The sequence below is a fragment of the Hypanus sabinus genome, chromosome 18 (assembly GCF_030144855.1).
Source record: "Hypanus sabinus isolate sHypSab1 chromosome 18, sHypSab1.hap1, whole genome shotgun sequence".
In the NCBI taxonomy this organism is placed as follows: domain Eukaryota; kingdom Metazoa; phylum Chordata; class Chondrichthyes; order Myliobatiformes; family Dasyatidae; genus Hypanus; species Hypanus sabinus.
In genome coordinates, this window is record NC_082723.1 from 16,594,774 (window position 1) to 16,620,886 (window position 26,113).

General features: G+C 42.4%; 1 protein-coding gene across 1 annotated transcript in view; it reads right to left on the bottom strand.

Moving 5' to 3' along the window:
* Positions 1-26,113, bottom strand: part of LOC132407358 (hemicentin-1-like) — a 460,355-nt gene that overhangs the window by 164,088 nt on the left and 270,154 nt on the right. Inside the window, exons 37-45 of the mRNA XM_059993728.1 lie at positions 24,637-24,735; positions 23,481-23,657; positions 21,886-22,037; positions 20,868-20,991; positions 18,002-18,177; positions 14,986-15,082; positions 8,804-8,926; positions 4,979-5,140; positions 2,731-3,012 (exon numbers count right to left, since the gene is read on the bottom strand). Coding sequence (XP_059849711.1) covers positions 2,731-3,012; positions 4,979-5,140; positions 8,804-8,926; positions 14,986-15,082; positions 18,002-18,177; positions 20,868-20,991; positions 21,886-22,037; positions 23,481-23,657; positions 24,637-24,735 — 1,392 coding nt within the window. The remainder of the gene's footprint in view (positions 1-2,730; positions 3,013-4,978; positions 5,141-8,803; positions 8,927-14,985; positions 15,083-18,001; positions 18,178-20,867; positions 20,992-21,885; positions 22,038-23,480; positions 23,658-24,636; positions 24,736-26,113) is intronic.

Below are 26,113 nucleotides of genomic sequence, written 5' to 3' on the forward strand. Positions count from 1 at the left end.
CACAAAATATGTGCACAAATATGCAAACACATAATAAGTCATGCATATACTATCACTCAATCGTATAGGAATGTGCCCATTCACGAACTCTTGCATCCTCTCATGCAGACAATCACCATAACACACATGTAGAAATAGCATAGCAGCAACACCTAGATCCTGATACCCCCACAAATACTTTAGAACAGACTTTTACATCCAGGCATATCTAGACACCCCAACACACACACACACACACACACACACACACCAAAGTACATTCACTCTCTCTAACACCTCTCCCCCTCTCTTCCTTCCTCCCCGTTCTGATCCTTCTGTGGATCTACACAAACCAGCTGGATGCTGAATGGTCAGGAACAGGGACCGTTATGGAATTGTGAAACAGTGATGCCAATTATATCATTTATGGTTCTCTCCAGCTGTGGTCAGTCAACTAAGCCCAGGCTGGAGCCTAACGCTGACCACTCCTGAACTGCCTGCGTCAATTCCCAACTGAGCAATTATCAAAGCACATTTCATAAATTAAAGCATTGTCAGTCTTTGCATAGAAACATAAATATTTACAAAACTAGACAACCATGGTTTCAGATATACAAGACTTTTAAAAAGATTAGCCTTATTTGTCATGTGGACATCAAAACATACAATGAACTGCATTGTTTGCATCAATGACGAACACAGTTCAAAGGTGTGCTGGGGGTAACCCACAATTGTCACCATGCTTTTGACGCCAAAATAGCATGCCCAGAACTTATTAACCCTGACCTATATGCCTTTGGAAAGTAGGAAGAACCGGAGCACCAGAAGGAAACCCACGTGGTCACAGGCAGAAAGTACAAACCCAGTGGGACTTGAATCCAGATGTTTGGTATTGTAAAGTGATACAGGTTTACCTGTCATAATGCTGTCAAAATCTGTAGGGAATTGATGAAATTTTGGCAGAAATAGCTGAAACCTAAATCAGATCATGGCTAACATTCCCTCTAATTTTTTTTTACAGCTATACGGAGCAGGAAATCTTTACACAGCCTGAAAATTGTGCGGCACTTTAATAAAACATTATATAAAAGAAAATGCTGGCTGTGTGGCAACAAAGGCTACGTGCACGGGAGCATTTCAGTTACTGAATGGCCATGCACCCGGGCAGCTTAGAGGGAACAGTGATCATGACCAGTCTATTGATTCTTGCCTTCTACTGAACTTCTGAATACCATAAATGGAATGGAGTTCTACTCCATGTTATAAAGCACCTGAAAATACATTGGGAGCTTCATACTTAATCTTTTATTCATATAAACTTCATTTATGTTTAAAATATATATCCAAAAAAAGAAATAAATTAAGGCAGCTAATTAATACATCCCTAAATTTCCATAAGTTTAAAGCATTTTCCAGAAGGAAAAAATAAGAATTACATTATCTGTTCTACAGCAGATGTATTGTATCAACACATGGACATAAATTACCAGGACTCCATCCAAATCTCGACAGTGTTCTGTAATAACTTTAGTTTTTGTTCATTCTAAGTATATACTGTGCACTCAGTGGCCATTTTATCAGGTACATCTGCACCCCTGCTCGTTAATGCAATCAGCCAATCATGTGGCACCAACTCAATGCATAAAAGCATGCAGACATGGTCAGGAGGCTCAGTTATTGTTCAGACCAACCGTCAGAATGGGGAGGAAATGTGCTCTGAGTGACTTTGTCCATAGAATGGTTGCTGCTGGCAGACGAGGTGGTTTGAGCGCCTCAGAAACTGCGGATCTCCTTGCATTTTCACGCAACATAGTCCCTAGAGTTTACAAAGAAGGGTGCAAAAAACAGAAAATGTCTAGTGAGCGGCACTTCCGTGGACGAAGGCGCTTTGTTAGTGAAAGAGGTCAGAGGAGAATGGGCAGACTGGTCCAAGCTGACAGGAAGGCAAATAACAGCACGTTACAACAGTGGTGTGCAGAAGAGCATCACTGAATGCACAATACTTCGAACCTTGAAGTGGATGGGCTACAGCAGCAGAAGACCACGGACATGCACTCAGTGGCCACTGATTGTATTGCATATTAAACATGTATATTTACAGAGAAGCTTGAAAGTAGAAAATATCATTAACCGTTTGGACACCACTGCTTCAATTTAAATTTCAAACCCTCCACACATTCCTGGTTGTACATTGAAGTGTTAAGACACACTGACATCTAAGTCACATGCTGTCTGCCAGGGTGACTTATGCAATAGATGCAAATGACAAGCTCCAGGTTATTCGGCAGTGGGTGTAGCCATGACCTGCAAGGGTTCGTAAAGAGCCAACACAATGTGCTTGCAAGTGGTGTAAAAGGAATTGCAATCAAGTGAAAACCCTAAGGCTGAGGAGTTATTTTCATGTTTTGCCATTACCATGGTTCAGGCATGATCACCTAACACCAACTGGATCAAGGATTAAGGGTGCATTGCTCAACGTCCAATCATTCAGGTGCATACAACTACAGATATCCAGAGGATTGATGCTTTTAAGGAGTAAACTGTGAAAGAAAACAAGTGAGTGACACTAATAAGATCATAAAAAGTATTCAAATGAATGTTCCTTTTTAACTTTCTAAATGAACCTATACCTCATCTCATGATCCAAATGTATTCGATCTTTCACTCCTGCTGTCCCTTTCCCTTTAAGTCACAATACTGTTCCTCTACGTGTGGAACCTGTTCCAAGCTAAAAACAACTTGAGCGCTTACCAAGAACAGTCAAATCAAACTTTCTGTCCGACTGTCCCGCTGCATTGACGGCCAGGCAGGTGTATCGCCCTGTGTGGTGCTCCTGTGCCTCTGGAATGGTCAGGGTCTGGCCCCCCTTCTCCACTTGGATGCCTTGCCAGCTCACCACGGGCCGCCCGTCCTTCAACCACGTCAGCGTTGGCTGGGGAACTCCATGTGCGTCGCAGTTCAAAGTGACCGCGCCTCCTCTGGTAACGGCGATTTCTGTCGGCTGCCCACCACCGCCCTTGATCCTTGGTATCGCTGAAACAAAGAAGGGATTCAGCAAGGGTTGATCCAGACATCGAGTTGCCTGCAAGGTGAAAGTGGGCTAGAAACTGACTGGCACGTGAAGCCTCGTGGTGTGAGGCTCCAGCAGTGATGTTCTACTGTAAAAGTTTCAAATCATTGAGCAAGATGGGACATGCTCACTCTCACTGTACCTAGAAACATAGAAAACCTACAGCACAATACAAGCCCTTCAGCCCTCAAAACTGTGCCAAACATATCCTTACCTTAGAAATTACCTCGGGTTATCCATAGCCCTGTATTTTTCTAAGATCCACGTACCAATCCAGGAGTTTCATAAAAGACCCGATCATATCAGCCTCCACAACTGTTGCCAGCTGCTCATTCTACACACTCACCACTCTGCGTAAAAAAACTTACCCTGGCATCTCCTCTGTACCTACTTCCAAGCACCCTAAAACTGCCTTCTCGTGCTAGCCATTTCAGCTCTGGGAAAAAGCCTCTGACTATCCACACGATCAATGCCTCTCATCATCTTGTATACCTCTATCGGGTCACCTCTCATCCTCCATCACTCCAAGGAGAAAAGGCCGAGTTCACTCAACCTATTTTCATAAGGCATGCTCCCCAATCCAGGCAACATCCTTGTAAATCTCCTCTGCACCCTCTCTATGGTACAAACCAAGACCATAAGACATAGGAGCAGAATGAGGCCATTTGGCCCATCTGCTCTGCTCTGCCATTCAATCATGACTGATTTATTATCCCTCTCAACCCCATTCTCCAGCCTTCTCCCTGTAACCTTTGATACCCTCACTAGTCAAGAACATATCAACCTCCATTTTAAATATACCCAATGACTTGGCCTCCACAGCTGTCTGTGGCAATGAATTCCACACAAACTCCAACCTCAAGTTAAAGAAATTCCTCCTCATTTCTGTTCTATGCCGTTGTATTCTGAGGCTGTATTATGGTCCTAGACTCCCCCCACTATGGAAAACATCCTCTCCATATCCACTCTCTCCAGGCTGTTCAATATTTGATACATTTCAGTGAGAATCCCCCTCATACTTCTAAACTCCACCTAAACCTCCTCATACGTTAACCCTCTCAGTCCTGGGATCATCTCGTGAACCTCCAATGCCAGCACAGCTTCTCTGAGATAAGGGGCTCAACACTGACCACAAACTCCAAGTGTTAAAAAGTGCTCCAATGTTTTACAAAGGCTCAGCATTGCCTCAAACACCATTCTTTGATCAGTAGAAATTCAGCTGAGCTCCAAACTAGTGAAGGGCAAGTGGTAGAGAAGTTTTAAGGAGTTACAACAGCAAATGAGGTAGGGTGCTGGGTGAGATTATCAGGGGTGCAAGTATTGGGCTGTGTAAGAAGGCAATTGGGAAGAGAGAGATTTAGAAGGATTTGCTGGTACGTTGAGGAGCCTTTGGGAAATACATAATTAAGGGAATCAAATCGACGTTGGACTCAAGTAGACAAGCAATCACAAGTTGGGGTCTAGGAGACATGGGAGCAAAGGGCAGCAGCAGAAAAGTGATGGGAGCAGAGACTCGGTGGGGGGAGGAGGGTTAGTGGTGAAGGATGTGGGTCAGTTAGGAGCAAACACTAGAAGATCGTGCAAATGAGGAATTTCTTGGAATGTGGTGGGCATCCAAGACTTCCCAGCATTTGTTGAGATGAACTTGCCCCCTCTCCCCCTTTTTACTCAAGCAAAGCAAGATTTAAATCTCCAGATATGCTCCATGCTGGCGTCTGCAGAAGATAAGACACTTCAGTAGGTGATGGAATTGCTTGGGCTTTGTACCTTAAATATGTTCACACTTCATGGGAAAAATTCAACTGCAGTCCCTTGAATTCAAAATTCAGAACTGAAATTTGTTCCCAAATTTCAGAACTCCACTCTGCTTTTAACACATGTCTAAGGACGACTCTGATGTCTCCATCTTCTCAGTTCACTCACACTCACCATAAACTTCCACGCTATAGTCCTTTGTGCTTGTCCCAGCCAGATTGGTACCCATGCACGTGTAGGTTCCACTGTCGGATATTTGGGTGTTTGATATATGCAGCATCTGCCTCCCTGAATAAACCCTAATGTGCCCACCGTTGTCTGAAGAAAGTGGTATCCCTGGGGCAGATAACATTCAGAAAACAGATTGGAAGGCTGTTCATTTGCAAAAATGTACATGCAAATCATACTTATCTCTTCTATTGAAAATTACACTGTTTAATGGAATTTACTGCTTAATTAATTCATATTTATTCTTCATTAATTAAAACTGCTTTATTAGATCTTCTCATTAGAGTACTCTTTCTCTAATCATTCAAAACAGGAACTTCCCATTTCTGGTCTCTGAAAGAATTCAATACAGAGAGTTATTGGAAAGAGATGGATTTTACTCGAGTGTGCAGTGGCATCATGATTGAGCATCAGGTGGTTAGAGTAATGCTTTACAATGCTAGCAATCAGTGACCAGGGTTCAATACCCATGCTGTCTATAAAGAGTTTGTACACTCTCCCCGTGACCACTGGGTTTTCTCCTGGTGCTCCGCTTTCCTCCCTAATTTCAAAGACGCACACATTAGGGTTAGTAAGTTGTGGGCATGTCATGTTGGTGCTGAAAGCATGTCAACCCTTGCGGGCTGCCCCCAGCACATGTTCGGACTGTGTTGGTTGTTGATGCAAAAGGATGCATTTTACTATATGTTTTGATGCTCTCCATATCGTACTGCACTAGCTTGCAGATTGGCTTGCGTATCAAGTAGACAGCTAGGATGCAATATCCATGGCCGACAAAAAAAACTACTCTTTGTAGTGTCAAGATGTTCATTCAGAGACCTGGACTAATGACCTAGAGTTCATATCTACAGTGTGTCTGGTAATGGTGGAAACAAAACTGTAGGAATGTGGTTACAAATATGATTATTGACCTTCAAGGGAAGAAAATCTGCCCTCCTTACCCTCTGTATGACTTCAAACCCACCATCAGTTCTCAAGTAGCCAATCTTTCTAAGTTCAAAAGTCATTAGAAATCGGCACATACACAGAATAAATAAATAAGAAAAAAATAAGTGTTAATGAAGTGGACAGTTTTTAATGTGCACTTTGATGGTAAAAGTCAATTTATACTATCTCTCTCAGTTTTCCTCCATTTTGAAGAACTTCCTGGATTTTTACACAAATTGCCTTTAGCATTACCAGTAGCATTAGGATTGGTTATTGTACTTAATGACACAATAAATACCTCATGGTAATTATATTCTCTAGTCCATCAAAGGAATATTTAAATACCTGAATCAGGTACCCACAATTTTCCTTAAATATTTCAAAAATATCCTGTCTTCTTTGTTTTTGTTTGATATGTATGATAAGAATGTTAAATCTTCCCGATGATAGGTCTCAGCCCAAAGCATCGACAGTTTATTCTCCTCCATGGATGCTGCCTGACTTGCTGAGTTCATCCAAGAATTTGTGTGTGTTTACCAAATCATTTTAATTTTTACTTCTGTCTCTTTTATTAAACTTTCTCTTACAAATTTTATTTCACTTTATATACCTGATCTGTCTCTCATCACAATCCCCTGTTTCTCCATCCTGAAACCCCGTTGGTTAAGGAGAGAGATTGCTGGACACACCATTCAATTAACTCCCATTTGCCCTTTTTGCCCCCTTTGTCTTTCTATCACTAGGATTTGGCTTAATGACTTTCAAAGATGAGGCTACTGAATAGAAACTAAATGGCAGTGTATAATGCAGAATTCCTTCCTTCAGTAAAATCTAAACCAATGTTAAACTACAGTATTGCGCAAAAGTCTCAGGTGCCCTAGCTATGTACATTTGTGCCCAAGACTTTTACACAGTACCGTAATTTCGTTCATTCATTATGCGCTGCATTGTAAGATGTAGGTGATCACGATCTTTCCATGACCATGATTGTTCTTGGCAAATTTTTCTGCAGAAGTGGTTTTCCATTGCCTTCTTTTGGGCAGTGTCTTTACAAGACAGGTGACCCCAGCCAATATCAATGCTCTTCAGAGATTGTCTGCCTGGCATCAGTGGTAGCATAACCAGGACTTGTGAATGCACTAGTTGCTCATACAACCATCCACCACCTGTTCCCATGGCTTCAAATGATCAGGATCTGGGGGCTAAACGGGTGCTACACCTTGCCCAAGGGTGACCTGTAGGCTAGCGGAGGGAAGGAGTGCCTTCCACCTCCTTTGGTAGAAACATATCTCTACCCCGCTACTCAGCAGTACTGTATTTATCCCATCAAACATGTGTATGTCAATATTTCATCTCCAGTTATAAAACCCAAGATTGAATGAAAACATATCCTCTTATCCATATCCATTAATAAGAATTTTAATTTTCAGACAAGTTGTTTTTGTTTAGCTTAATCGTTCACAGGATGTGGATGAACTGTTGGCTAAACTGGCATTTACTACCTATCCAACATAACCTTTGAAGTGAATGGCTTGACCATTTCTGAGGGCAGTGAAGAGTCACCAATTTGCTTTGATCTAGAGTCACATAAAGGCTAGACTTGGTGAGGATGGCATATTTCCTTCTCTGATGGATACTTGTATATCAGTCTGTTTTACAGCAAACCAGTAGTTTCAGTCACCAGTAACGATACCAGATTTTCATTCCGAATATATTAAATCATCTGAATTTAAATTCCCTAGCTGTTATGTAGAGTTCAACTCCCAAACTTGGACCAGTCCAAGCCTCTTGGTACCAGTCCAGTGTTTTAATTGCTATGCTACCACATCCAAACAAAAAACATTTTTATGAGGAAAAAACATAATTTATGATGTTACTGTTAGGGTATAACTTCTTCTTTGGTCATCTGCACTAAACAAAGTCAAGAGTATCAGCTATGAAAAATGTTCCTCTCTCTCTTGGCATCCACATCAATTAAAGTCACGAGAAATGGATATGCAGCATCCATCTTAGTAAATTCTTGAGTTCATTGGGACTCTTAGAGAAAGGGACAAGCAAGTAGCAACAGCTCTTTGCAAAATGGAAGAGGTGAAGTCCCTTGACCTTTCTTGACGGGTCAAACGCTGACAGGATTAAATCGATCAGAGCTGAGCTAATTGATCTGGACCCAAGACCAGAGGCTGCTGTAAAAGCAGATATACCTTTGATGACAACAGCTTGTTTAGCACTCATGATCAGAATGGAGTTCCCATCCCACAACTTTTTAATCCCACTCACATTAACCATCACTTGCTCAAGCTCACCGGAAGATATGGTTCTTTTGAAGAACCCAGCAAGTTGCTTGGGCGGTGAAGGGAAGGGGGAGTGAGAGGAGAGGGATTGTTGAAACCACCAGCTGAACTGTGAATGTGTATAAATGTGTTCTTTCAGTTGGTGCAATACTTTACCTCACTCTAAACACACAGAGAGTACAATTCGACCACCCAAGAACAACTTTATATGAGGACTGCAAGAGTATAGAGGCTCTCCAATTCCAGGGATTATCAAACCAAAATACAACCAAGTGAATTGAATTTGGTTACTGCTAGTTTTATTATCATAGTGTCAGTAACATTATACTGTCTTACACCTCAAACCTGATGTCAACCTGTCAATATTCAGGCCATGCCACTCAGGGACATGTTAGTATTAATTTCAGACTGTATGTGATGGATCATAACTATATGAGCTCTGCACGATTACATGCACTGTGTTTTGCACCTTGGCTCCAGAGGAACAATGTTTCATTTCACTGCATACTTGTGTATGGTTGAACGACTACAAACTTGAACTCGAAATGCTTACCATTCTTCATCCACTGAAGAACAGGAGAGGGAATCCCACTGCATTCACAAAATAAACTCAAGGAGTTTCCCTCGATTACTGTCACAGGAGTTCGATCAGTTGATCCATGAAATGATGGAGGCACTGCAAAATATTTCAAAAGGTTTCTTCAAGGCAAGTCAATCACAACAAGTCATATTTCACATGTCATTCTTTTCTTGCTGGGCTCAAAGTTGCCAATTTTTCTCACCAGTCATCTCATGTTTTGTCTTTTAATGGACTTTCCATGATTCCTCTCACTCTTCTTTATCACCTTTTCCCTTTCTCCCACTGGCAATTATTGTCTCACTCTCGCTTACCTTCTGTGTGATGTTCTCACTTTACTAGGATGCAATTAGAATTATTACGGCAGCTGTTGCAAGTACTCTTGCAAAGGTTTTTGTCAATAAAAAAACACAGAATCCACAAATCTTGTGATTCTGATAATATTCTACTCATCAAAACACAGGACATCTATTACAGAAACTTTCATCATGCACCGTCTCCAGTGCACAATGAATTTCCAGCATCTGCAAATTTTCTCATGTTTGAGATCATGTGCTGTCTCACTTGGCTAACAGCACCAATATTAATCAAAGGAGGTACTTTATTAGAGACCATAAAATCACAAGACATAGGAGCAGAATTTGGCCATTTGACCCAACATGTCTGCTCCATCATTCTGTCATGGCTGATTTATTATCCCTCTCAATTTCTGCTTTCTTCGCATACCCTTCGACGTCCTTGCAAATCAGAACTGATCAAACACTGTTTGATATAATACAGTGAAATCGTTTCACTGTCTGAGTTTGGATCTAGTGCTCTCTTGACTAGTCGCCTTTTCTCTTGAAATTTATGTTTCTTCTTTTATAAGCTCTTCTGTTATTTCTTTCATATTTCTGCTGTATGCATTTAAATAGATTGGACTTGTAACACAAAGTTCTCTCCTACCTTGCTACCTGAGAACCGCTTATTTAGAGTCATTGAAGTCTACAGCACAGAGCCAGGCCATTCAGCCCATCTAGTCCATGCTGAACCATTTAAACCGTCAAGTCCCATTGACCTGCACCCAGACCATAGCCCTCAATACTTCTCCCATCCAAATTTCCCTTAAACGTTATAATCAAAATTGCATCCACCACTTGTGCTAGCAGTTCATTCCAAAGACTCACCACCCTCTGAGTGAAGAACTTGCCCCTCATGTTCCCCTTCAACATTCCATCTTTCACCCTTAACCCATGACCTCCAGGAGTAGCCTCACCCAACCTCAGTGGAAAAAGCCCTCATAATTTTGCATACCTCTATCAAGTCTTCCCTCAATTTTCTACCATGTAGGGAATAAAATTCTAACCTATTCAATCTTTCCTTTCTTTATAACTTAGAACCACTGATTTGTGGTGATGAATGACACTAAGAGTGCAAACTGGACCTCCCAATCCTCACACATTGAGTGTTGTGACCTGAGATGTTCTGACCCCCTTGATGGCTTCCTCAGAAAAGAGGCAAAGAATGGGATATTAAAAAAATTGATATAGCCCTCAACAATGCATTGCACAGATGTGATTTTGATCATTTAAACAGCTGTCGACTTCCAAACTGTATAATGGGGTTGTGCTGTTTTTTTCAAAATAAATTAGATCAGAAGCACTTTTAACTGCAAGCTTGACTTGTCAGACTTACTGCCCAGTTTCACAATGTCATTAGGTACCATGGTGTTTCATTTTCATCCGTCTATCAGACAGTCACATTAGTGAATCATTTCCCTTTCACTTAAGGTGGATATCAAGAGTCAGATGTGCGACCCATTCCCTGCAAATGGAGACCAGATGTTCCATAACCCTGAGCTATTTGAGCCATTGGTTGAAGCCTGGAGTCGCCACACGAGTAACCAGTGCCTCAGTATCACAGAAAGGCTGTAGCACAGAAGGAGACCATTCGAGTCACTTGCCTGTCCATTTCTAGATCTTCATAAATCAAGATGGCCAACACCATACAGGAGCAACCCACCGAGTTCCACACACTGCTCTCTCCTCATCACTCTGCAGTTTTCCTCTTTCCAGTATTAACTTGGTTCTCTTTTCAAAACTGCAGCTAAATCTCGTCTCCATCATTTCAGCTGGCAGTATTTCAGATCCTCATGCACTAGCCCCGTGTTAGGTTTCAATCTGTTTCTAATCACCTATATTCTAGGTTCCCTGCTTCCTCACTCTTCTCACAATAATGAAAATTTCTCTCTTTCAACTCTGACTGAAGGCTTTTAAATCTTCCCCTTGCAAAAAAATCCATGATGGCGAAGTCCCCCCCTTTTCTGGAATATTCTTTTGTAAAACCCTGTGCCATTGTTAAGGCCCTCAGGTTCACCCTAAAGTGTGGCACCCATGACTTGACATGATATTCCAGTTGTGGCTGAGCAAAGTTTAGAGTGATTACCTTGCTCCTGCATTCTGTGCCTCCATTTGTAAAGCCTAGGATCCCGTTTGTTATTTTTAACCCCTTTCTTAAATTGTCCTGGCACTTCCAATGAATAATGCACTTATCTCACTGTTCCTTAATCCCTTCTAAAACTATGACCTCTGGTCAACCTCTCCTTCTTCTGACCAAAATATATCACTTCATTTATCTACGTTACATTTCATCTGCTCTTTACCCATCCCACCAGCCAGGCCATGGTTGTCCTGAACTCTGTAAGCATCCCTCTCATAGTTGTATGCTCCACCTTGTTCACCACAGCTTCAAGTTTTGCATTATTTAAAGACTTGGAAATTGTGCTCTGCACACATCCCTAATAGACGTTAAAGCAAAATTAACACACACAAAATGCAGGAGGAACTCAGCAGGCCAAGCAGCATCTATGGAAAAGAGTACAGTTGATGTTTCGGGCCGAGACCCTTCAGCAGGACTGGAAAAAACGATGAGGAGTCAGAGTAAGGTGGGGTGAGGAAAGGAGGAAACACAAGGTGATAGGTGAAACCAGGAGAGGGGGTGAAGTAAAGAGCTGGGAAGTTGATTAGTGAAAGAGATACAGGGCTGGAGAAGGGGGAATCTGACAGGAGAGGACAGACGGCCATGGAAGAAAGAAAAGAGGGAGGGTCACCAGAGGGATGGGATAGGCAGATAAGGAAATAAGGTGAGAGAAGGAAAAGGGGTGGAGAATGGTGAAGGGGGGGAGCCATTACCAAGAAATTGATGTTCATGCCATCAGGTTGGAGGCTACCCAGACGGAATATAAAAGACACACTCCTCCAACCTGAGTGTGGCCTCATCATGACAGTAGAGGAGGCCGTGGGCTGACATGCTGGAATGGGATTGGGAAGTGGAATTAAAATGGGTGACCACGGAGAGATACTGCTTTTTCTGGTGCTCAGCGAATCAGTCTCCCAATCTGCACTGGGTCTCACCAAGATGCAGGAGGCCACATCGGGAGCAGTGGATACAGTATGTGACCCCAACAGGATCACGGAGAAAGTGTTGCCTCACCTGGAAGGACTGTATGGTAGTGAGGGAGGAGGTGTAGGGGCAGGTGTAGCACTTGTTCTGCTTGCAAGGATAAGTGCCAGGAAGGAGATCAGTGGGAAGGACAAGGGAGCCACATAAGAAGTGAAGCCTGCCAAAACCAGAAATTCGGAAAGACGTGATTCTCCCTTCTCCAGCCCTGTACCTCTTTCTCTAATCAACTTCCCAGCTCTTTATTTCACCCCTCTCCCCTCCCAGTTTCACCTATCACCTTGTGGTTCTTCCTCCCCTCTCCCCTCTTTGTTACTGACTCCTCAGCTTTTTTTCCAGTCTTGATGAAGGGTCTTGGCCTGAAAGGTTGACTGTAATCTTTTCCATAGACGCTGCCTGGCCTGCTGAACTCACCCAGCATTTTATGTGTGTTGCTTCGATTTCCAGCATCTGCAGATTTTCTCTTTTTTGTGATGAAAACAAAAATTGTGGTTGTGGAACAAATGCCAGGGCAATACCAGTGGTCACTTCAGTAACTTGTCTTTTACTACAGCTTCCTGGCAAACTGTTTTTCCATTTAGCTGTTCACTCCCTTCTGGATCATGGAATTCAGTTTTGATGACAAGCCTATTACGAGGCACCTTATCAAACAAATGTATGTCTCTGCATTGGCATCACTATAAAAGATCTGATAGGTGGCGTCAAAAGACCCTCTCCAACAACAGCCATAGCATTTTCATGAATTTGTCACCAGTAAGACAGTGCCAATAAATGCAGAAAGCCTTTTCTTACAGTATGAAGACACTGGGGCAGAAATAGGGCATTCAGCCCACCAATTTTGTTCTGCGATTTAATCATAGCTGATTTATTATCCCTCTCACCCTTATTTTCCTGTCTTCTGGCTGTAACTTTTAATACCCTGGCTAAAGAAGAACCCATCAACCTCCACTTTAAATATACCCATTGACTTGGCTTCCACAGACACCTGTATAATGAATTCCACAAATTCACCACCATCTGGATAAAGGAATTCCTCCTTATCTCTGTTTAACCCAGTGCCCTGACCTCCACAATATCTCTGGCAATGAATTCCACAGATTCACCACCGTCTGGATAAAGGAATTCCTCCTTATCTCTCTTTTAAAGGGAGGTCTTTGTATTCTGAGGCCATGCCCTCTGTTCCTAGTCTCCTCCATTACTGAAAACAGCCCCTCAACGTCCTCTCTATCCAGGCCTTTCAACAGTCAACAGGTTTCAATGAGAGTCCCCTCATTTGGAGTCATGGGTAAAATGATACTGAACTGTGAGGACCCAGCATGAATGTTTGAACCCGGACGTTTTGCTCCTATGTGACCTCCCATCTCCATCATCCTCTGAAGTCGGTGGTCAACACATCAACACTTCTGCAGCCCATTATATCGTCTGTACAGGGGATTGGCCTATAGAGCTCCTCCAGATCCCTGCTAGCCGGCCTTACCCGTTTCCACCTCTCATGATGGAGTGAAGGTTGAAGCTTGAGAGGCAAGAGGCATTTGGACAGGCATGTAAATAGGAAGGGAATAGAGGGATATGAACCATGTACAAGGGGTTGGGACTAGTTCAGATTGGCACAGACGTCATGGCCAAAGGTCTTGTTCTCGGGCTCTATGTTCCACACTCTAATGCCTTCTGAAAAGGCCAAGCATGCCTCACAGTTAATGGGAATTGAGAATTGACATTAAACAGGACTTGAGAGTGACATCCATGAGCTGTGAATGAATATCTTTTTAAAATAAGTACGTTTGTAAAAGAGAGTTTTGTGATTCTGCCTGTTTCTGATAGTAGGATTTTAATGAGGGCTGGGTCAGGCTCACAGTTTCAGAATGCTTTGATGGGAGATCCATGAGTCTCGTCAGAAGCTAATGAAGGGGAGGTACCTCCATTTCCCTGTGAGCACGTAGTAGATGCCAAGCTAGATTTGTATCAGTTGAAACCCGGAGAAGTTTAATGAGGTTTCCTCTTCTCTGCATCTGGAGAGTATTGTTGCCTTCAGGAGCTGGTGAAGGGGAGAGAGCTCCTCTCTGTCCATTACATGCTGATCTAGCCAGCTCCCTTACCATGCCCTATTTAGGTCCACTCTAATGTGTACTTACATACTGCCCATTACGCCGCTGGCATTTAGGGCAGCAATGAAGGTCTTCCATCCCTGGCGATGTTCAGGGCTTCCCTCACCATGCCACAAGCTTCCTCTTGGTTTTCACTACTGTTACTCATGCAAGTCACAGGTGGAGGCTCAAGAATACCATCAAAATCAGATGTAGAAGGACTTTTCATTGCTGTTTCCCTAACGATTTTGCTTTACCGATCAGGGTTGCTAGCCCTGAGCTGAACCCCTGAACTCTTAGTCTGGCCTCTCCCCTTTGACCTAGTTGGCATAGGTGACTCTACCAAGACCCAAAGTATTAAGCCCTGACTCCAGGCAACATTACTCTCTGGGTCATTGCATGCAAGCCTCCAAACCCTACAAGGATGTGGTCCTCTTAAAGGACTCTAAGGTGTGATATAGTCTTAAATTATCGCTGTCTTCTATCCTCCTTGAGGGACAGAATTCTCAGTTATATCCCACCTTTTCCATTGGGACAAGTTGGGAAAAGAGCATTAAAATTCACCTGAAGAAAGAAAATGCCAAATTTCAACAGGGAGCTTAACACCATTGGATGTATAATATGCTTTCTGCTTACCCCACACATTCAAGTAATAGCTCTTCTCTGTGTTTCCAGCATCATTTGAAGCCCTGCAGGTGTAGCGGCCAGCATCTTGAACTTGGGCCCTCTTGATCTAAGAGAACACACACATAGTCAAACCTTCCTTCCCTGGGTTGAACCTTGTTAAAAATCAGAGAGACCACACCCTGCTGTGAACTAATATAGCAAAGTTCACCAGGAATTTAATGAACTGTGTTAGCTGATAGCATTCCACCTCATCCTGGTGTTGGTAGAAACTTCACATCAGTATTACAGTACATAAGTCAGTAATTGACTTCAGTATTTTTTAAGCGTTGACAGAAATACAGAGCTGATCCAAAGTATCATGGAAGATAAATGATGAGATGTTGGAAATGTGAAGAAAGACCAAAAAAAAAGAAACACTTCACAACTGGAGCAAGAACCATGATCAAAGTTAATATTACAGGCCAATGACCCTTCACCAAATGTTTTAGTTAAACTTCCAAGAGTTATTGGATAAGGCAATATTCAGAGCTCAGTTCTGCACCATGTGAAGTCCTGGTTATCATTCTATCAGCATAGGTAGGATGTTATGTTCTGCAGTGAGATGGGCAGTAACGGACATGATATGAGGAGCCCTAACTTTAAAGTGATTGGAGCGAAGCGTAAGGGGGGAATGTCAGAGCTAGTTTTTTTATACAGAGAGTGGTAGGTGTATGGAACATCCTGCCAGGGATGGTGGTAGAGGCAGATACATTAGGGACATTTAGCAATCTCTTAGATAGGCACATGGGTGATAGAAAAATGGAAGGCTATGTAGAGGGAAGGGTTAGGTTGATCTTAGGGTAGGTTCAAAGTTCAAAAGTTCAAAGTAAAAAATAAGTTTGTAAGTTTGGTACAACTTCGTGGATCCAAGGGCCTGAACTACACTATTGCATTCTATGCTCTGTGTTCTATGATGATAAAGCGACAAGCAAGCAAGATAATTCAGGGTATAAGAACAGAAAATTGTACATGGGGGGGCCTTTCAACAATTATAATTTTATTTATAGTTAACAGGCCCTTATGGGCCAACGAGCCTGCACTGACCAACTACACCCATGTGATCAATTAACGTACTAACCTGTATGTGGTGGCAAACTGGAGAACCCAGAGGAAACCCGTGCAATCACAGGTGAAACATACAAACTCCTTACTGAGCACTGTGATAGCATTACGCCTGCCACCACGCTGTAACTGAGACAGGTAATTGATTCAGCTACATTATTCATTATGTCCAAAGCATCACATATCCAGAGTTCAGGGGGGAGTGATCTGACGATACCATAGAAGTGAAAAATGAAAGGAGAGAAAGGGAAGACTGGAGAAAGGAAAGAGCGAAGAATTTTGATGGGATGGTGGGTGTACAAGGAAAGATTCAGTTGAGAAATTGATGGATTTCCAATCCATCCCTAAAATGCTTGAGTTTTTTATTTCATATCACATTGTACGTAGGTATTTGTAACATGCTTTCCCAGTGCTAAATGTAGTAATGCAATAAATTCATCTTTAATAAGGAAGTATTAAAACACCTATATTTTGTTATTATAAAATACTGTATCTAGAGTCATAGTCATAAAGTTCTACAACTCTGAAACAGGCCCTTCAGCCCATTTAGTCTGTGCCAAACTGTTATTCTGCCTCGTCCCATTGATCCTCAACTGGGCCATTGGTCTCCAAACCCCTCCCATCCACATACTTATCTAATTTATCTTAAATATGGCAATTCAACCCACATCCACCACTTCTGCTGGCAGCCTGTTCCATATTTGCCCCACCCTCTGAATGAAGAAACTCCCCCTCAGGTTCCCCTTAAAAATTTCACCTTTCACTCTCACACTATGACCCTTAGTTCTAACCTCGCCAAACCTCAGTGGGAAAAGCCTGCTTGCATTTACCCTATCTACATCCTCATAAAACTGGAATGATAACTGGCTCACTAGTCTTTGAGTCAAAGTCACAAGTTGTTCCATTATTGGAGACCATAAGACATGGGAGCAGAGTTAGGCCATTCAGCCCATTGAGTCTCCTCTGCTATTCGGTCAAGGCTGATTTAATATCCCTCTCAACCTCACTCTCCTGCCTTCTCCCTGTAATCTTTGATGTCCTTACTAATCAAGAAACTAGCAACCTCCGCTTTAAATATACCCATCGTCTTGGTTTCCACAGCATTCGTGGCAAGGAATTCCACAGACTCACCTCCCCATGGCTAAAGAAATTCCTTCTCATCTCTGTTCAGAAATGGACATCCCTCTATCCTGAGGATGTGCCTTCTGTTCCTCGACTCCCACAGTATACAGAACATCCTCTCCATATCCACTCTATCTAGGCCTTTCAACATTTGATCAGTTTCAATGAGATACCCCCTCATTCTTCTAAACTCCAGCAAGCAAACGCTCCTCATATGTTAACCCTTTCATTCCTGGGATCATTGTCATGAACCTCGCCTGGACACTCTTCAAAGTCAGCAGATCTCTTCTTAGATAAGTAACCCAAAAACTGCTCAAAATACTCTGTGTGGTCTGACCAATGCCTTGTAAAGCCTCCGTATTACATCCTTGCTTTTATATTCTAGCTGCCTTGAAATGCTAGAACACAAGTTCTAGGCTCAATCTCCAATGCCATGGGACCGAGGCAGAGCTGCACGAGCAGAGGAGTCATCCTTTAGATATATCATTACCCTTGGCTAATTTGGCTCTTGGATCCCATGACACAATTGTGATGAATGGGGATGATAATCCTAGTATGTACCCAATCACCTACTCATTTATTTACAACCGGGATCTTACCAGAATGATTTCCTAGCCACAAGTTCAACACTATTTTGGGGATATGGTGTATAGTAACTGACTGCCATCTTTCCTAAATTATTTCCAGTTGGGACTTTCAGAGCTGAAGGCACTATCAAAGTGAAAGCTACTTCTTTTATTCCCAAGCACACAGGATTGAAGATCAAGGCAAAGCATTTCAAAGACTCTATGACAACACTGACCTCAACGAGACTGCCATTTTCATTGAACACGAGACCAGCATGCCTTGGCAGAGGCCGTCCATCCTTTGTCCAGGTGAGAGTGGGAGGAGGGAATGCTCGACTCTGACACTCCAAGTTCACCGAACCATTCAAAGTCACTGACACATTCTGCTCCTCTCCCAGGATGCTCGGTGGAACTAAGGGGTAAAATGCATAAGATTGTTCATTTGCTGGCTCAGTCAGCCAATGAGTTCACTTTATGAAGCACTGAGCGACATTATGCCCACCCGAAGCAGATCAGCTCAAACTGTTGACTGCATATTACCCTCTGTTGATGCTGCTGCTGTCACCGATTAACTGGGCTCTGAAAACTTGCACTCATGCCTCAACCACACTTTATTTTACTTGTGCTCAGGAAGAAGAGGGAGGCCCCCATCAACACATTGTGCTGAAGCCAGGATAGAATTGATGCGCAGTTACAGACATTGACCATTTGGTAAACTGCGTATGCCTGAATTTCTTAGTTGCAAGATCAACCACCATTCACAATACAAGTGTTAAAAGACAATGGAAACTATACACTGACAATTGCTGATACTTTGAAGTTAGTAAAGCAATTGTCTCTTTGTTTGTGCGTGTATTTTGCATCCTTCTGTTACATTGTTATCATGTCTGCAGTTAGCCAAAATGGCTCTGGGAATTTGCTCTGCAAAGAGAAGCTATGCTCTTCAAAGGCCTTTCTCGCCTGGGCTGTCTGCAATCGATCCTTCCGCACTGCCTGACCTACTGACTTTGTCCAGCATTTTGTGTGTGTTGCTTTGGATTTCCAGCATCTGCAGAACCTACTGTATTTATAAAAGTTGCAATTTTTGTAACAAATGGAATTGCACACAGACCAAGGTTTTTCAAGTTGATATCTAATGCCTTATAAAAAAGACATAGAATATCTAACGTCTAATAATATCTGCCTAACTGTTTCCATCAATTACTGTGTGTTAACACTCTCCTCTCCACTCACCACCTTGGTTCCATACGCCCATCACTCTCCTCTTCCCCATTATATCAGCCAGAAAAGTGACAAGGAGATCCTAGGGCAAACTACACAAGGATAAGGAATTTTATTCACTATATGCATATGAAAATTGCTGTGGTGTGTTGACGCTACACACAATTAGAAAAAACGACAACATTGGTATACAGAAAAAAGAATTATATAAGAATAAAGTTAGGAGTGCATGGATTAAAATGTGCAGAAACACAAGCCAACAGTGGTCTGAAGTGCTGACAGGGCAGTGCAGTGCTGTGGTAAAAGAGGGAGCCAGGGTGGGGTGCAAAGCCTGGAAAGGTTAACCGTCTGGGGGAAGAAACTTTAAGATGTCATGAAGTTTTTGTTTTAATAGTCCTGTAGTGCTTTTCTTGAGGGAGCTTTAGGAAAAGGCAGTTTGCTGGGTAGATAATGTCCGCAATGATTTTTCCTGGCTGCTTCTTTGTCCTTTATTTGGTGTTTGTAGACTACTTCTACACACAGCATATATCAAATATCCAGTAGAACTGCTATATTTTTATCTTCTGATTCAGGTCTAAGAACAGCCTACTGTTATTATCGGTGTGATCTACTAATGCTTTGAGCAAACACATCTACCATGGGGTGATGCATCTGATTTACAGAGAGACCAACTTGCCACCCAAAGCATTTTCACCACCTACAAAGCAAAAGTCAAGATTGGGGTAGGATTCCCCCTACTCACCAGAAAGAATGAAGTTCCAAAAACACACAACTGTAAGTTCCCTTACAAGTCACAGACTGTCTGATTTGGAAATGCACTGCCATTTTTTCATCATCACTGGGTTTAACTCCTAACACAGTGTGGGAATACCTTCCACTTGCAGAATGCAATGATTCCTCATGACCATTTACCGGTAACTTTGCAAGGGCAAACAAAGAAAGGTATTTAATGATGCCCTTGTCCTTACCAGCCACAACCCATGAGAAAATTAGAAGATGATGCCATTAGGTAGATTGAGTCTCAGAGCCTTCTCATGTGCACACCCAACATCAGACACCTGATATGGAATTTCTAATCCCATGGAAAGAGATTATCACACTGACAGAGGGTAAGTGTCAAGAGTATGCACAAAGCTCAAACATTCCAGTCGACTCTTAGGAAGTCCTCTTCTGTGGCTGTGCTAAGTGGAGAGGGAGGATTTAGAATGGTACTAAAAACCTTGAGTCTGACCGTCAGAAGCCCCACCAAGAGTATACCATCCCACTCATCGAGTACCACTCTGTAATTTCCACCATGGCCTCATCAGTCACTTCAGAACCTGCTAAACCAGTGCCATTCCAACAGTCTACCTAAGTAGAAGACCTTTGTGGAACATTCTTAAAATTGCACTGTAACACCAAAACTTCACTTCACTGGCAATGTCCCCTCTAATTTATTTCTATAACTAAGCGGACTAACCATTGCTCTGAGCAGGAATTTTTTACGTGGCCTGAAAACTATGCGGCATTTTAATTAAATAAAAAACACAAACTCAGCAGGCCAGACAGCATCTATGGGAGGAGCATTTTAATTATTTGTGTAACATGCATACCATGAAAATTGAAAAATCACATACTTTTCTTTTTATTTATTAATTGAAGGGCATAACAAAATACAGTGCAACAAAGAAAATCTTTCACTTTTCCTAAACTTTTCTCATTCCTTAACTCCAGGTGCGTGGCAACAAAGGCTATGTGCGTGGGGGCACTTCAGTGGCCACACACCCACGCAGCTTTGAGTGAACGGTGTTCACTTGTGGAGAGATTCTAATGGATGCTTCAGCACAACTCTTTCCTGAGTACGTTTCACCTAATCCCAACCTTATTCCAAAGCAAACTTACGATAAACTTGCAGGTGGATGTCCTTTTGGTCCTCTCCAGCAGTATTCACAGCCACACAGGTATATGTTCCTGAATCAGAAGAGTGGGCACTGGCGAAGGAGAGAACCTGGCCATTCATAAAGAACTAACCAAAGAGAGAAAAAAACATTTCAGTTCAACAGGCAAAAACAATCAAGTTACAAAGAGAATGCATTAATTTCACCTGATAAGTAGAAAGTTGTAGGGGAAATGGGGAAAAGCAAACAAAAATAAAAACAGACAAAATCCCATAAAATGGCCAGACAGCAAGTTCACACTCATAATCAACCCGTCACTTCAGGAGAGACAGGGGCATAACAGTCAATGTTAACATTGGTAGCTCAAAATCTGTCTGAGGTATCTACTTAATGGGTAACACACATCTAATCAACAGTCACCATCAATTTACAGTACTGTGTAAAACTCTTAGACACATATATATAGCTAGGGTGCCTAAAACCTTTGCACGATATTGTATTTGTCAATGTCGAGCAGAGAGTGAGTTTGTAAATCTGTGGAGGAGCAAAGGATATTGGGAATGGCGAGGGTGGAGTGTGAGACAGGTGGCAGAGAAGGAGTGCCAGGGGTGGGGGCAGGGGCTGCTGCGGGTACAGACACACCCAGCCCCGAGACACCAGACAAGGTGATTTGATTCCAAACAGTTGATTATTGATCATTACAGAATGTCTCTCTGGTGCTTCCCACACCCTCCCCTCTCCCTTCCTCTTTGCCCAACCATGATTCCCCACAGACCCATATCAGAATCAGATTTATCATCACTCACGTATGTTGTGAAATTTGTTTTTTTGTGGCAGCAATTCAGTACAATATATAAAATTACTACTGTACTGTCCAAAAGTCTTTGGCATGGTGTGTGTGTGTGTGTGTGTGTGTGTGTGTGTGTGTGTGTGTGTGTGTGTGTGTGTGTGTGTGTGTGTGTGTGTGTGTGTGTAAGATTTTTGCACAGTACTGTAGCTTCAGAATAACAAATACCACTGACCTTTAGCCTTTCACTCATCATAAAGAGCGGAGTTTTATCTTTTAGCCATGTCACTTTGGGGGCAGGAATTCCTGCAGCCTCACACTGGAGTTCTATTGGCTGGTTCAGAAGGGCAGTAACCTTGTCCAAAACAGTTGAGATCATTGGCGGGACTGCAAATTAAAAGTTCTGGATGAGTGAGAATTGATATTTTCCCAAAATTGCCAGCAAACTATGATGGAACACATATTGTTAGTATCTTGCATATGGAAGTGAGAAATACAAGGGTTTAGCAGCATGCCCACTGGAGAGAACACGTTTATATTAACACAGGGACTGAGGTAAACAAGCATTGATATCAAACAGATCCTGGTCTCTGACCTGCTCAGTTCCTCCAGCAATTTGTGTGTTTTGCTTTGGATTTCCTGTGTAACAAGCTGTAAGGTTTCACTGCTAATGTAATGGTTTCTCTGTAGCAGCAATGTCTGGGTTATGACTAAAGATAACAGGGCTTTGGAATGTGGGTCTATCCAATGAGAGGGATGTTGTTCCTTCTTGTGGGTCTGGGAGCAGGGATTTCACGGTCTTTTGCCGGGGAGAGATGAGGAGAGAAGACGCGAATGGAGAGAGTTGGTAGTCTGCCAGATGGAGTGGACTTGGACTGAGGGTTCGAAGGTCAGTGACGCTTGGAGGAGGTTGATGGTGGACGAACAGCCTTGTCAGTGAGCTCCAATGTTGCGCATTAGGCCGTTTCATGAGAATGGGCCCTTTTCGTTTTTTTTGTTTCTTTACTAACCGTATCGTCAAATTAACAATTATAAAGCTCAATTGTTTAATCGCATATTCTGTACTGTTTGTTATTTCCGGGTACTGATTTGTAACTGGGGACACATCGCACAGCATCTACCCAAACAAGATTTGTTAAGTTTGGCCAGGCCGAGGGCTGTCTTCCCCAGTTAAGCTGCTAGCCGAACTGACAGTTACACCAGCATCTGCAGAATCTCTTTTGTTTATGACCTGCAGTGAGAATGAGAGAGAGTATAGCGATACAATTGTAATCTGCTACTAGTTGTGTGACTGGAGATGCAAGTGCCACAGTGTCTTTTGCTAACTTAAATTTATTTCCTTCTGTTCAACATCTCCAGACTATGGGTCAGTTTGGCCAGACAGAACAGCCAAATGATCCACTCCCAAATCTCCAGCCTGTATTCCACTGATAATCAGAATCAGGTTTAATATCATCGGCATATGTCGTGAAATTTGTTGTCTTTGTGGCAGCAGTACAACGCAATACATGATAATAGAGAAAAAAAACTGAGAATTACAGCAAATGTATATATATAAAATAGTTAAATTAAGTAAGTCGTGCAAAAATAAAAGTATTTTACTGAGGCAGTTCGTAGGTTCTATGTCCATTGGATGGCAGAGAGGAAGAAGCTGTCCTACAGACTAACATAATCTCATTCTGGGCTTTTCCTACCACACTGACAAAGAGCTGGCCTCAGCTCAGTAATTTCCCACAACATTGCTGCTAAGGTGAGTGAACAGAAGTTATGGCAGACTGCTGCACATGGACGTCCCTGTGTCAGAGGTACAGTGTATAGAATCCATCTCACCATAAACCTGTAAGGTGTATTGCAGTTCTGTACTGCCACCCATACTGGATGCCACACAGCGATACAGTCCTCTATCCGACACCTGAGCACTGTGTATCTGTAGAGTTCTTCCCTCTTCCAGCACGCTGACGCCAGCCATACTTGTGATCAACTGGTTCCCCTTGAGCCAAGTCAACACTAGGTGACAAAGGAACAAAGGTCAGTTGGTGACAAAGGGAGTAAACAAGATGGCTGTGTTAAAGCTCCACAAATCAATGCCGCACCATGGAGAAAGGAATTTTAGCTTCCATAGTTTCATACCCAACAACTCAACCATATCTGTGAAACGCTTTGGGCAAGCATATCGTGTGGATAGTCGGAGGCTTTTTCCCAGGGCTGAAATGGTTGCCAAAAGAGGACACAGGTTTAAGGTGCTTGGAAGCAGGTACAGAGGAGATGTCAGGGGTAAGTTTTTTACTCAGACAGTGGTGAGTGTGTGGAATGGGCTGCCAGCAATGGTGGTGGAGGCAGATACAATAGGTTCTTTTAAGAGACTTTTAGATAGGTACATGGAGCTTACTAAAATAGAGGGCTATAGGTAAGCCTAGTAATTTTTAAGGCAGGGACATGTTCAGCACAACTTTGTGGGCTGAAGGGCCTGTATCGTGCTGTAGGTTTTCTATGTTTCTAAGCTCAAGGATAATAACTGGAAAACACACACAAAATGCTGGTGGAACTCGGCAGATCAGGCAGCATCTATGGAAAAGAATAAACAGTCAATACTTTGGGCCTGATGAAGGACCTCAGCCCACAATGTTGAGTGTTTATTCCTCTCCATAGATGCTGCCTGAGCCGCACAGTTCCTCCAGAATTTTGTGTGTGTTACTCTGCAGTTCCAGCATCAACAGAATCTCTTATGTTTATAAACAACTGAGAAAATTATAGTGTTATTAAATAATTGCTAATGATGTGAAAAGGTAGGAAAATATTGACTTATTTTAGAAGATAAATAGCCACATGTGCAGTTAACATGTTCCTATATGCTGACATCTACCTGTATTTCTGATTGTTTTACAGATATTTATTGAAATTTCAGAGCCATTTATCTGTCATAACCCCAGGAAAATGTGGAGCAAGCAATCAGATTTCGTTTCAGTGGACAACAAGCCATACTTACTAGGAGGTGGAGTTCCCGTGGCAACACAGTCGAAGGATATCGAGTGATTCACAGTCGTAGTTTTGTTCGTATCGACAGAAGTGTCTATAACAGGAAACTCTGAAGTACAAAAAAACAAGTGGTAGAAAATATCGTTGGTAATATAAAATCACTTTAAAACACCAGTGTGGCAGTTGGTGCAACTCTGTTATAGTGCCAGTGATCACTGATCTGGGTTCAATTCCCTGCCGCTGTCTCTGAGGAGTTTGGGCATCCTCCCCGTGACTGCCTGGCTCTCCGCTATTTGCTCCGGTTTCCTCCCACATTCCAAAGACGTGCAGTGAGGTTAGTGAGTTATGGGTAGGAAGCGTGGCCCAGCACAATCCTCGTCGATTTGATTTGACGCAAACGTTGCATTTCACTGTACAGTTTCAATGGACATGTGACTAATAAAGTTAACCTTCAATTTTTAATAATGTACGGTTAACATGAACACACAAGAGTGATATTCTGAAACATGTTGTAGAGCACACGGATTCATTTAGTTTAGTACGTAATAGTGGAATAAATTTTCGGTCATAGTCACTGATCCCTCTAAGTTGTCCGAGGGCATGGCCACGCTGTAACTGAAATGCTCCCGTGCACATGGCCTCTGTTGCCACACAGCTATTCATTCTAAGTATTCATAGTATGCATATTTATTTAACTCTTACTTATATAATAATTTTTCTTTCTTTTTACATTTACACAGATTGGTGGCTTTTGCACACTGGCTGAATGCCCAAGTTGATGTGGTCTTCCATTGATTCTATTATGGATTTATTAAGTATGCCCACAAGAAAATGAATCTCAGGGTTGTACATATATATGATGACTATATATATGTACTTAAATAATAACTTTACTTTGAACTTCATTGGGAAAAAAATATTTATAGTGCTGTGCAGTTTTTAGGCCACATAAAAGATTCCTCCTCAGAGCAATGAATGTTTCACGCAGCTGTTAAAAACAAAGAGGGAGTGTTGGTGACAGTCCGTAACAATTAGCAGTTTACTTCTCAAATCACTTTTCAATCATGGACCTACACATTACACTGCGATGGGAACATGTTGAGATTAGGGAATTGTGATCACTGTCTCCAATTACTGGATCGAAAGAAGGAACAACACACACGAGTGAGTGGCTCAGTTGTTAATATTCAACAGCCGGGTGACCAATCACTGGTCTTCGTTTGCTCTTGCCTGCAAGCAGGGCTTCCCTAACAAGTACCATCATAGTGGCTGACGTGAAAAGCGTATTTGACTCCAGTTGTATTGTGCTTGGTAATGTACGGAAAGAACAGTTCCTTGTCCGCAGAGTGCATGCCAAAAAAGGAAGAATGATGTAGGGTAGATCTTTTTGAGAAAGATGGAGAACATGTTGGAGAACAATTAGTACAATTAAATTGCATGTCAAAAAAGAATAACTTTTAACATCCCAAACTGCTGGAATTCCAGTG